This window comes from Salmo trutta, chromosome 35 (assembly GCF_901001165.1).
Source record: "Salmo trutta chromosome 35, fSalTru1.1, whole genome shotgun sequence".
Taxonomy (NCBI): Eukaryota; Metazoa; Chordata; class Actinopteri; order Salmoniformes; family Salmonidae; genus Salmo; species Salmo trutta.
In genome coordinates, this window is record NC_042991.1 from 22,390,226 (window position 1) to 22,403,431 (window position 13,206).

Below are 13,206 nucleotides of genomic sequence, written 5' to 3' on the forward strand. Positions count from 1 at the left end.
TGCTTAGGACTTGTTTGCTTTCCCTCAAAGTTCTGTCATGGTTTTAACAACCGTGTAGCAGGAGCCTGTTCAATGTCTCAACTCTAAACATTCAAGAATATGTCCAGTTTTACAGAGATCACATGTAGTAGCACACACACACACACACACACACACACACACACACACACACACACACACACACACACACACACACACACACACACACACACACACACACACACACAGCAGATTCTCCAGTGTTAAATCAACACTGTAGAGTGTTACATTTAACATTGTTCCAGTGTCTATACAGTCCACACTTTTCAGTGTTAAATTAACACATTGCTAAGTGTAAAGTCTTATTGGCATATTTCCCAGTGTGCCTTTCCTATTGAGTGAATTGTAAAGTTACAACCCATGACTGTATTTGTTAGTGACAGTGACATGGTTGTTGCATTCATTCATTTTCAGTCTTATGGACTTCACCAAGTGAGATCCTAAACGAATATGTTATCATTAAATTGTAATTATTTAAGACAATACAATAAATATTTCATAATGCCTTATTTTGAGGGCCTAGTTGTAACCTAATACAGTGACCTGAAACTCATGCTGGCTTGCAAAGTGATCTGTAATTCCTATTGGAATACAGCTAGACTGTGAATATCCAACATTTGGAATTTGTATTCACCTGCAACCTGTATTCAGAATGACTGCCTGGATTGGGAAGACTAAAATATGAGACTACCTAAAGCATCTAAACTAGAACAACCATTTCAGTAACTGGTGTAATAAGTCCAAGTAACAGATTGGATTAGTTTATTTTTTTTACATTTTATATTTGAGTAGCATAAGATTAATAAATCAATCACTATACATGAAAAGCATAGATATTGAATCAAACTGTTCTAAAAATCAACCTGCAATAGAGCTCAACTCTTATTATTAATGTCAACACTCTGGTTATTTTACACCAATGAGTGTTAAATTAACACTTACAGAGTTAACTTCACTCCTGAATCAACCATAGAAAAGTTACACTGAAAAATCTACACTAGGTAACACTGGCCAATTTGCTGTGCAGTATACTGTAGATCAACTAGCCAGAGAAGCAGAGAATTCCACTCTTCTAAAGAAGTGTGTGACCTATTTACATTTAATTTACTCAGAGTCATGTCTGGCTTGCCTCCTGGTGCTCCAGCAGCTGTTACAGTATATACACCCCAACAGGCCTACACCACACATTAATAGCTTAAAAAATAATACCGTCCAGTGAATATGTATGCAGTGACATCACAGTGATGTGAAGAGAGGTTGGTTGTCACCCCACTCAGGTGTATTTCTAGCCACTGTGTGTTGGTGATGCTGTAGAAGTGGTTTGGGCCTTGGGGCGTGCTTTATCCAGCCTGGATTGAGACAGGAAGCTTTTTGCGTGTGTGTAATCCCATTAACCATTAAGACCAGCCCTCATCCCCTGGTGTGTTTGCTCTACTGTAGGCGGCCTTCTAGCGTCTTCACTGATAAAAGAAAAGGCGGCTATTCATGTTGTTGGACTACTGTTGCAGGTGTTGTGGGTATTGTGGGTCTACTCTGAAGCGCTATGGACCAACATCAGTCAAGATCAAGACCAACATCAGTGAAACATGGGTAAAGGCCTTGGACTTCAGTTTTGGATACCACAGGAAATGTAGTAGTAGAGAACTACAGGAGGTGTACATGTTTACCAGTGTCTACTTAGTGTGGCACTGTGTACATAGGTGCTTCTGTAGTTTTGGCAACACAGCTCACTATTCAAGTTAGAGCATTTGGTATAGAATTCTAATACCTTTCATTGAAATGACTGAACCTATCTGAGTTCAGTTTATGCAAGTATTTCAGTCCGAAACTTTCTAAATGGCCTTCCTTTTTTTGTAGATTTGTGGCAACAGCAATGATCAAATGAATCCATATTATTATGGATCATATTTGAGGTTTTATTAAGAATGACCATCTGACATTTTGAGGGTCTTGTGTGACGGAGTCTGATGTGATGTTATGTATTACAGATTGTTCTCCAGAACTTGCTGATGTGCATAATATCCTTCTATGCTGTTTACTACATAGTGGTCAGTCTCTGCATTGGTATTCTCAGGTGAGTCTAAAATAATAAATCTTTTCCACAATATTAAAATGAAGTATATCCTGTCTTTCATATAGTTTCATTGTCATATGTTGTGGTACATGATTGACGTGTACTTCCTGTCTCATGAACACAGAAACTACCCACAAAAAAATGCACAGTGTCTGCATGGAACTCTCATTCTGGTTTCTGCCAAAAAGCATCACAATATGTCTCCAGTGCAACCTCACACATTTACTGTAACTACAGTTAACAGCAAATATACCATTTATGACCCAAGTTTCTCATTATTCATCATCTCTGCAGGGTACATGAGGTTGACAGCCTTTTAGCACCCTTTGACTACACAACACAGCCATCATGGCAAAGTCCAAAATACCTAGGTGAGTTGATCGAAGACTGCTTTATTCTTGTTATTCAGTAGTTAGCAACATCACTTTTTACTTCCTTGAATTCTGTGTGTTCATGTTGGTAAGCATGTTGGCTGAGGTGTGTAGTTTGTATTTCCTGCATAGTGACAGTGATCTCCATGGAGCTGACCTATCTTTTGGGAGGCCTGATATTTGCGTGGATTGTCGAGGAGTGGGTGTGGGACTACGCCATCACAGTCACACTAATCCACATCGTTCTGACGGTAGCAGGTAAGCAGCAAGAGAGTGAGGCAAGGGGACAAGAATCTCATTGTCCAAGGTTTCATAAATGTATGCTTTTCTGAACAAACCTGATATCACTCAAACCATCAACGACTTGTACTTGGCATATTTACTCTTTAGTCGAACGGTTATTACAAGTATGTACATATGGTCTAATCACTGCCTTGTGTATATGCAGCTGTCTACTTTGTGTTTAAATCTGTGTCAAGCACCATGCTTCAAGAGTCCCTCTTTCTATTGGTTAACATCAATTAATGTCGCTACTGTATAGCAACCAGTCCTATAGTGTGATGGTGTCTGTCTGTCTGGTGCTGCCTGTGCTCTACAGTAAAGCCAGGTTTGATAATAGCAAACACATCAATGACTCCACATGAATCTACTTCCCACCTAAGACACACTTTTTAGTAGATGTTTTAGTACCAGTTTCAGTATCTGCTAATGAATTAGATTCAAATAACAAACAATGTCAATGTTAATCCTATCATTGATTTGCTGGGATTTCAATCTACTGTAGGTTATGTTATTCAAGGTTGTAAGGCCACTTTAGTATAAACAGGCTTGTCAGAAGAACATCATGATCATACAGTTTCACAAGCTGACAGAAAGCTTGATTTGATGTATTAGTTTATTTAATATGGTTGAATATGTGTCATATTCAATTACTATCCTGTCTGTTTCTTTCATCCAGTTATGTCTGATTTCCCGTCAACAAAACATTATTGGATTGCCCTTGGTAAGGAATCATACTTGATTTCAGGCAATTTGGAGCCAATAAAAACATGATTTGTTGTTATATACACAGTATTTTGATCATCACATGAATTAGTCGTTATACATTTATTTTGCAAGTGATTCAATACTTGATGCATTCAAATAGGTCTATCCTTTAAATCCACTTGTGTCACAGGTTCTGGATTGGTGATGATGATTTTCGGAGGCCAACTTGTAGCATACAAGCTTTTCAGGAATAATTTTGTGTATCCGGATGAGCTCCAAAATTTCTAAGAAAAACATTTAGCTTTTCTTCTACAAAATGATGGCGGGTCAAATATTTTTTTATATTCAGTTTTTTTGTACTACACAACTTTGGTACTCTGTAAATCCACACATTATATTTTGCAATTAAAGGTTGTTTGGAAGGAATTGTTGAGAATATTAAACACTTCTTACCAACAATGTTCTTGTTTTTGTGTATCTTGTTGGAAATAATAAGGAATCATTTACTCTTTTTAGAGATGAAATAAACACAAGTGTTATTGCTGTGTTATTAACAAAGTGATACTACTGTAACAAAGTGTTATTACTGTGTTATTACTGTAACAAAGTGTTATTACTGTAACAAAGTGTTATTACTATATCAAAGTGTTATTACTGTAACAAAGTGTTATTACTGTAACAAAGTGTTATTACTGTGTTATTACTGTAACAAAGTGTTATTACTGTGTTATTACTGTAACAAAGTGTTATTACTGTAACAAAGTGTTATTACTGTGTTATTACTGTAACAAAGTGTTATTACTGTGTTATTACTGTAACAAAGTGTTATTACTGTAACAAAGTGTTATTACTGTGCTATTACTTTAACAAAGTGTTATTACTGTATTATTACTGCAACAAAGTGTTATTACATTGACATTTTAGTAATTTAGCAGACACTCTTATCCAGAGCGACTTACAGGAGCAATTAGGGTTAAAACAAAGTGGTATTAGTGTCTTATAACACATTACCTAATTAAAACACTAAGGAACCTTAGGGATAGCACAGTGGTGATTGTTATTAAGCCTGAGCATCTGTTGTCTGTTAAAGCCCTTGGGATTAAGCATGCTTAGAATTACTGAGGCAGTAGCGAGCAGTCAGTCAGTCGCTCCTCCTTACTATTTTGAGTGGTGTCATTTTAGTACTGAAGCGCACATCCACCTCTTGAACGGGTCAGTCTGCTGATCATTACAGTCTGCAATACTGACCCTAGTCACAGTTGTAATCCCAGTGACCCCACATTTACACAGACACACCCCAGACAGTGAAGTAAATCAAAGACTGGAAGTCAACTAAAAGAATTGAAAAGCTACAACAGGAAGTATATCTACCCATAATATGGTTGATCTGCTAAATGTTAGTAATTTAGCAGTCACTCTTATCCATGAGCAATTAGGGTTAAATGAAGGACACAGGCAGATTTGTCACCTAGAGGGATTTGAACCAGCATCCTTTTGATTACTGGCTCAATGCTCTTAACCCCTAGGCTACCTGCCACACCAACTAGTTTCACTCCATTCTTGTACCTGCGGGTGTAGATTTCACCTTGGTAAGAGCTTTGCTCAGATCATAGTGTCCACACCTTTCCAGATGGATTGAGATAGGGCGTTATTCATCTAATATAAAATGTATATAAGGGTTAAAGTCTTAAGTAACATGCCAAGAACATAAATGTTTCTCTTTAGTGAATTGACACAAGGTTTTGTTATATGCCTACTTGTATTTCAAACACTTGATCAGAGTAATAGTAGTATTAGTAGTACTTATTAGGATCCCCAGTTAGCTGCTGCTGAGGCAGCGGATAGTCTTCCTGGGGTCCAAACAGGAATCAAAACATAACAAATAAAATACATAATATACATAATACACAGTACATAGCACTCACTACATGTGCCAGGAGAGATTGAAATGCATGTTATTGACATTCGCCCTCTGTGTACATCACAGTGCAATATGTGCTGCTCTGTCCTGGAAGAACTGCAATTTGCCTATGTCCGTCATTGCCGCACCTGACCACATAACTGGGCAGTAGTCCAGATGCGACAAAACTAGGGCCTGTAGGACCTGTCTGCTTGACTTAGATGTCAAGAAAGCAGAGCAACGTGTTATAATGGACAAACCTCTTTACCAGCAGTAGATTTAGCAGTAGACTTACCAGCAGATCCATTTTCTAATCTGACTATGACTATGAAGCCACGATAAGCACAAAATACATGGCATAATTCGTAATCCGAAAGGTCAACTGCCTGACCAGTCCTAGCCAAACAGTCCATGTGTGATGACTGGTACCAGAGGTATACAGTCATTACCATGTAAAATTCAATACCAACAGTAACACTTCATTTAACCTACTGTGATATTATTTTAAGTTAGTTTGCTTAGTTTAGTAGCTATTAAGTATTCAATTGCGATTAATACTGCCCACATTTTGTTCTATTCACTCCCACTGATAGCCGTTATCGCAGCAATGAACCCAGATCGTTTTTGAGCATCATTACCAGTGATTCGAAAACAAAGGGATTTCCTCTGCTGCACCCAACAGACACAGAACATGTTGTAACCGAGCACCAGATGGCAGTATAGAGGTAGCCCACTAACTTACTGTATTATGGGAGGACTTTATTGTAATGGCCAATGCTGCTCAGATGTCAAACCTATGAGGCGTGTTGGAGCTGGTCTGATAACTTATCACACCAGGAGAAAGGTCTTCCGATTCAGCCTGCCAGGCTAATACATATTTACTAATTGATTGGAACAGAATGTAACAGTTTGTAAGTGTATAATGCCTAATGCCTTTTTATAATACATAATGCCTTTTTCTTCTGGCACGCACAAGAGCCCCCACATAGTTCCTTAATTAAGATATTCTAATTGGGAATATGGACATTTACATAAATCACACAAAATACACAAATTAAATAAGTGTTGTACTGCAGTTATTACAGCATTACTACACAGCTATAAGAGCAAGATAATGCAGGCTTAAAAGCCATGAATCCATAACACTAGGCAATAGTCACAGAGGACCTCAGATCAATATCAGGATCAGAATGGTGAATTCCAATTCACAAAGTACAGGTGGAATGAAAGGGAATACTTCATTATATAGCATTGTAATGCATCATGAATCATGATTACTATCAATGTAGGCCAAGGATGAGCTATAACATACAGTAACTTGGAATATTAGAGCAGTAAAACATGATTGTGCTGTTTTCAGGTCAGTGCCCTGTTACTTGACAAATGAATGCCCCAGGTAGGATATTAATAGTGCTGGGGCCAATTGCTGGTGGACCATATAAAGTAAGTAGATAAGATAGAAGGCTGGGACAAGAAAAAAAGTGATCTTTCATAGGCTCATAGGAGTGGCTCAGCCCAAATTACACGACTCAGCGGCATTCTGGGCGGTGCTTTCAGGCAGCTGTTGATTATCCATGTTATCGGGGAGGCAGTGAGTGAGCTCATTGAAACAGCTCCCCTCTCACACACAGCGTTACTACCCCTAGAGCTGTGTACATTCTAAGTTACCTGCGAACTGCAACAATAATGCAGCATGAGTCGCGCAACATGAATCGCCAGCAGGACGCCAAGGGAGTAATCTTGACCGGGTATTTTAGCAATAGTGAAGTTTTACCTCCCGCCTCGGGTGTCAATAATGCTGAAGAGACCGAGTCTTCATCGTTGAGGTGAGCGGATAGTCTTTTATTGAACATAGCGTACTGTATGTAACATTGCCGCTTGAATAGTAACGAGAGGTGCAGTTGCCTAGCATCTTCTCTTTTTAGTCAGCTATGGCTACCAGTTGTCCGGCTTGTAATCTGACCTCTAACAGAACACCCAGTAGCCTTCAAGCCACCGCTGACTTTTCCATGTGTTGATACATTGTTTTCTATGATGGATATTTGAAATCGAATGAGTTCATAGACTAAACAAGCAGTAACGATACACCCGAGTGTATGACAAGGCAAGCAATATAAATACCAAGTAATTATGCCAAAATTCGACTGTCCACAACCACACTTTTTTTTATTAGACTACAGAAAACTTTAGAGCAAGCTCTTATAGAATATATACTGAACACACATATAAACGCAATATGAAACAATTTCAACGATTTTACTGAGTTACAGTTCAAATAAGGAAATCAGTTAATTGAAATAAATTCATTAGGCCCTAATCTAGGATTTCACATGACTTGGCAGGGGCACAGCTATGGGTGGGCCTGGAAGGGCAGAGGCCCACCCACTTGGGAGAAAGACCCACCCACTGGGGAGCCAGGCCCAGCCAATCAGAATTAGTTTCCTCCCAGTATAGGGCTTTATTACAGATAGAAATACTCCGGGTGGCTGGTCGCAGATGATCCCGCAGGTGAAGAAGCCAGATGTGGAGGTCCTGGGCTGGCGTGGTGACACGTGGTCTGCGGTTGTGAGCTGGACATACTGCCAAATTATCTAAAACGATGTTGGAGGCAGCTTATGGTAGAGAAATTAACATTACATTCTCTGCAGCTCTGGTGGACATTCCTGCAGTCAGCATGCCAATTGCAAGCTCCCTCAAAACTTCAGATAACAATGGCATTGTGTTGTGTGACAAAACTGCACATTTTAGAGTGCCTTTTATTGTCCCCAGCACAAGGTTCACCTGTGTAATGATCATGTTGTTTAATCAGCTACTTAATATACCACACCTGTCAGGTGGATGGATTACCTTGGCAAAAGAGAAATGCTCACTAACAGGGATGTAAACAAATTTGTGTGCACAATTTGAGAGAAGTAAGATTTTGTGCGCATGGAACATTTCTGGGATCTTTTATTTCAGCTCATGAAACATCGGACCAACACTTTACATGTTGCGTTTATATTTTTGTTCAGTATATATAATTTTTTGTTACACAAACATTGTTTTTTCTGCAAATGTTTAAATGACAATATCAAACTCCACGCATAGGCTACAGAGGACATACACACACACACACACACACACACACACAAACCTAAACCTAACCCACATTTTTTTTGCCATTTTTCTCCCCAATTTCGTGGTAGTTACAGTCTTGTCTCATCGCTGCAACTCCCATACGGACTCAGGAGAGGCAAAGGTCAAGAGCCGTGCATCCTCCGAAACAAAACCCAACCAAGCCACACTGCTTCTTGACACAATGCCCACTTAACCCAGAAGCCAGCTGCATTAATGTGTCAGAGGAAACACTGTACACCTGGCAACCGTGTCAGTGTGCACTACGCCTGGCCCTCCACAGGAGGCGCTAGTGTGCGATGGGACAAGGACGTCCCTGCTGGCCAAACCCTCCCCTTACCCGGACGACGCTGGGCCAATTGTGTGCTGCCCCATGGGTCTCCCAGTCGTAGCTGGCTGCAAAAGAGCCTGGACTCGAACCCAAAGCCTCTAGTAGCACTGCGATGCAGTGCCTTAGACCACTGCGCCACTCGGGAGGCCCCTCTAACCCTAATTCTAACCCTAAACCTAACCCCTAAACTCAAAATAACCTTTGTCCTCGTGGGGACGTGGGAAATGTGTTTTATTTGTCATATGCACATGGTAAACACAATCCAATGAAATGCATACTTGCAGGTTCATTCTCAACAATGCAACAACAATAAGAACTAATAAAATATAAGAATACGAACATAATGGCTCAGTAGAATAGAATAAGCATTTAAGCATAAGATTAATACACGAAAGCACACTTTATAGAACAATATTTACACGTGTCAAAGAAAGGGGAGATTGGGGGGATAGTGTTTAAAGGCCCAGGGCAATCAAAAATGTGATTTCCTGGGTTTATACACTGCTCAAAAAAATAAAGGGAACACTTAAACAACACAATGTAACTCCAAGTCAATCACACTTCTGGGAAATCAAACTGTCCACTTAGGAAGCAACACTGATTGACAATAAATTTCACATGCTGTTGTGCAAATGGAATAGACAACAGGTGGAAATTATAGGCAATTAGCAAGACACCCCCAATAAAGGAGTGGTTCTGCAGGTGGGGACCACAGACCACTTCTCAGTTCCTATGCTTCCTGGCTGATGTTTTGGTCACTTTTGAATGCTGGCGGTGCTTTCACTCTAGTGGTAGCATGAGACGGAGTCTACAACCCACACAAGTGGCTCAGGTAGTGCAGCTCATCCAGGATGGCACATCAATGCGAGCTGTGGCAAGAAGGTTTGCTGTGTCTGTCAGCGTAGTGTCCAGAGCATGAAGGCGCTGCCAGGAGACAGGCCAGTACATCAGGAGACGTGGAGGAGGCCGTAGGAGGGCAACAACCCAGCAGCAGGACCGCTACCTCTGCCTTTGTGCAAGGAGGAGCAGGAGGAGAACTGCCAGAGCCCTGCAAAATGACCTCCAGCAGGCCACAAATGTGCATGTGTCTGCTCAAACGGTCAGAAACAGACTCCATGAGGGTGGTATGAGGGCCCGACGTCCACAGGTGGGGGTTGTGCTTACAGCCCAACACCGTGCAGGACGTTTGGCATTTGCCAGAGAACACCAAGATTGGCAAATTCGCCACTGGCGCCCTGTGCTCTTCACAGATGAAGCAGGTTCACACTGAGCACATGTGACAGACGTGACAGAGTCTGGAGACGCCGTGGAGAACGTTCTGCTGCCTGCAACATCCTCCAGCATGACCGGTTTGGCGGTGGGTCAGTCATGGTGTGGGGTGGCATTTCTTTGGGGGGCCGCACAGCCCTCCATGGGCTCGCCAGAGGTAGCCTGACTGCCATTAGATACCGAGATGAGATCCTCAGACCCCTTGTGAGACCATATGCTGGTGCGGTTGGCCCTGGTTTCCTCCTAATGCAAGACAATGCTAGACCTCATGTGGTTGGAGTGTGTCAGCAGTTCCTGCAAGAGGAAGGCATTGATGCTATGGACTGGCCCGCCCGTTCCCCAGACCTGAATCCAATTGAGCACATCTGGGACATCATGTCTCGCTCCATCCACCAACGCCACGTTGCACCACAGACTGTCCAGGAGTTGGCGGATGCTTTAGTCCAGGTCTGGGAGGAGATCCCTCAGGAGACCATCCGCCACCTCATCAGGAGCATGCCCAGGCGTTGTAGGGAGGTCATACAGGCACGTGGAGGCCACACACACTACTGAGCCTCATTTTGACTTGTTTTAAGGACATTACATCAAAGTTGGATCAGTCTGTAGTGTGGTTTTCCACTTTAATTTTGAGTGTGACTCCAAATCCAGACCTCCATGGGTTGATAAATTGGATTTCCATTGATTATTTTTGTGTGATTTTGTTGTCAGCACATTCAACTATGTAAAGAAAAAAGTATTTCATAAGATTATTTAATTCATTCAGATCTAGGATGTGTTATTTTAGTGTTCCCTTTATTTTTTGGAACAGTGTATTTCCACTCTCAGAGGTTGGAATAATACTGGGATTATAAAAATGATGGCGATTTTAGTGTAAGAGCTGTTTGAGCTGTTTTGCTGGGATGGAGTTTTAGCCTGCCTGCTGACATCACTAATAAAAAAGAGAGTTTCAAACCTCTCTGCCAATAACAGCTAGTTTTCATTTTCACTTCCCCACTTACACCACTCCCAGACAGTCGTAACAAAATTCTTGCTTGATAAATTGCTCTTTGCTAAGAAGCAATTTTTTTTTACCATTACTTATTATTTTTAAATCACAGTAATGTACTTAATTGTTACCCAGAAATGATTTGATATTGAGATAAAGACGGCTGCATCGAACCTTTAAATTGTGCAGTATTAGCAATAGTCAATATGATTCTGTCAGCAGCAATTGTGGTGTGTGTGTGTGTGTGTATATGTGTGCTAAAGTGTGGAGAGTCAGTGCAAAGGGTCAGTCCAGTTCAAGTGTTCAGCCGTCTGATGGCTTGTAGATAGAAACTGTGTCTGAGCCTGTTGGTATCAGACCTCAGTCAGTGTCTACCCAACAGTAAGTGGGTAGATGTTCCCTGTATGTTCCCTGTAATCCATGGCTTCTGGTTGGGATATGTAAGTACGGTCACTGTGGGGATGATGTCGTCGATGCTCTTATTGATGAAGCCGGTGACTGAGGTGGTATACTCCTCAATGTCATTGGATGAATCCTGGAACATATTCCAGTCTGTGCTAGCAAAACAGTCTTGTAGCGTAGCATCCGTGTCTCCTGACCACTTCCGCATTGAGCGTGGCAATTCGAAGATTTTAAGTTTGATAGAGGATTTAAGTTTGCCTGCATTAAAGTCCCTGGCCACTAGGAGTGCCGCTTCTGGATGAGCATTTTCTTCTTTGCTTATGGCCTTATACAGCTCGTTGAGTGCTGTCTTAGTGCCAGCATTGGTTTGTGGTGGTAAATAGACGGCTACGAATAATATAGATAAAAACTCTCTTGGTAGATAGTGTGGTCTACAGCTTATCATGAGGTACTCTATCTCAGGCGAGCAATACCTCGAGACTTCTTTAATGTTAGAAATCGCGCACCAGCTGTTATTTACAAATAGACACATACCCCCACCCCTTGTCTTACTAGACATAGCTTCTCTGTCCTACTGATGCATGGAATACCCAGCCAGCTCTTTAGTATCCATGCCGTCATTCAGCCACGACTCAGTGAAACATAAGATATTACAGTTTTTAATGTCCCATTGGTTAGGATAGTCTTAATTGTAGATCATCCGTTTTATTTTCCAGTGATTGCATGTTGGCCAATAGTACGGATGATAGTGGAGGTTTACTCACTCGCCTACGAATTCTCAGAAGGTAGCTTGACCTCTGCTCCCTTTTCTCTGTCTTTTCTTCACGCAAATGATGGGGGTTTGGGCCTGGTCTCGAGAAAGCAGTATATCCTTCGCGTCAGACTCGTTTCAGAAAAGATCATCTTTGTCTAGTTTGCAGTGAGTTATCATTGTTCTTATGTCCAGAAGCTCATTTCAGTCATAGGAGACGGTAGCAGCAACATTATGTACAAAATAAGTTACAAACGACGTGAAAAAAACCAACAAAATAGCACAGTTGGTTAGGAGCCCGTAAAATGCAAGCCATCCCCTCCGGTGCCATTATTATTTTACTGATGTGGACGGAGAGGTTTTTGTCCTGGCAACACAATGCCAATTCACTTATCTCCTCCCTATAGGCTGACTCGTCGTTGTTGGTTATCAGGTCTACAACCGTGATGTCATCAGCAAATGTCATTGAGTTGTCATGCAAAACCATGCAGTTGTTGTCATGGTGTACAGCAGAGGGCTTAGGACTCACCCCTGTGGGGACTCCTGTGTTAAGAGTCAGTATGGAGGAGGTGTTGTTGCCAATCCTTCCAACCTGTGGTCTGCCTGTCAGGAAGTCCAGGATCCAGTTGCAGAGGGTAGTGTCGTCCAGTAGTGATGCGCGCGTTGACTCATGGCGGGTTGAATAAAGAGAAAACAATTGCATAAATGTATATTTCTTGTGCAATTTTATATCTATAGGCTACATTGAGGATTTTCTTTCATTATTTTAGGCTATCTGGCATTAGTGCGTAAGCCTAAGCTTTAGGGTCTAACTGTATGCGTGCCAAATAGCCTACATGCCAATCGCCAAAAGCTTTTGGAAATGGCCAGAAAAAGGTAACGTCGATCCAAGGGACAATGTCATAATTTAATTCAATAAGAGAAAAGCTGTGAAATGGAGAGTTGAAAATAAAGAGAAGGGAGGGGCAGAGAGGAAAGATTTG

At 41.3% G+C, this 13,206-nt stretch overlaps 2 protein-coding genes across 2 annotated transcripts in view; both read left to right on the forward strand.

The window, feature by feature from the left end:
- The first annotated feature begins 1,068 nt into the window (after window positions 1-1,068).
- On the forward strand, window positions 1,069-4,359 carry tmem244 (transmembrane protein 244). The gene is made up of 6 exons (XM_029733847.1): window positions 1,069-1,629; window positions 2,028-2,113; window positions 2,408-2,484; window positions 2,617-2,742; window positions 3,443-3,487; window positions 3,662-4,359. Exons 1-6 carry the CDS (start codon window positions 1,525-1,527, stop codon window positions 3,757-3,759), a joined length of 537 nt encoding a protein of 178 aa, XP_029589707.1. The 5' UTR covers window positions 1,069-1,524; the 3' UTR covers window positions 3,760-4,359.
- A 2,586-nt stretch (window positions 4,360-6,945) lies between these two features.
- The window catches only part of LOC115174873 (rho GTPase-activating protein 18), a 64,704-nt gene continuing 58,443 nt past the window's right edge, over window positions 6,946-13,206 (forward strand). Inside the window, exon 1 of the mRNA XM_029733848.1 lies at window positions 6,946-7,197. Coding sequence (XP_029589708.1) covers window positions 7,058-7,197 — 140 coding nt within the window. The 5' untranslated portion in view covers window positions 6,946-7,057. The remainder of the gene's footprint in view (window positions 7,198-13,206) is intronic.

What these genes read in the sequence shown, in the direction of transcription:
- tmem244 (XM_029733847.1), top strand. Translation starts at nt 1,525, where the DNA reads ATGTTGTTGGACTACTGTTGCAGGTGTTGTGGGTATTGTGGGTCTACT. An exon ending in CCAACATCAGTGAAACATGG is followed by an intron (nt 1,630 to 2,027) that starts GTAAAGGCCTTG and finishes TATGTATTACAG; the next exon opens with ATTGTTCTCCAGAACTTGCT. An exon ending in ACATTATTGGATTGCCCTTG is followed by an intron (nt 3,488 to 3,661) that starts GTAAGGAATCAT and finishes CTTGTGTCACAG; the next exon opens with GTTCTGGATTGGTGATGATG.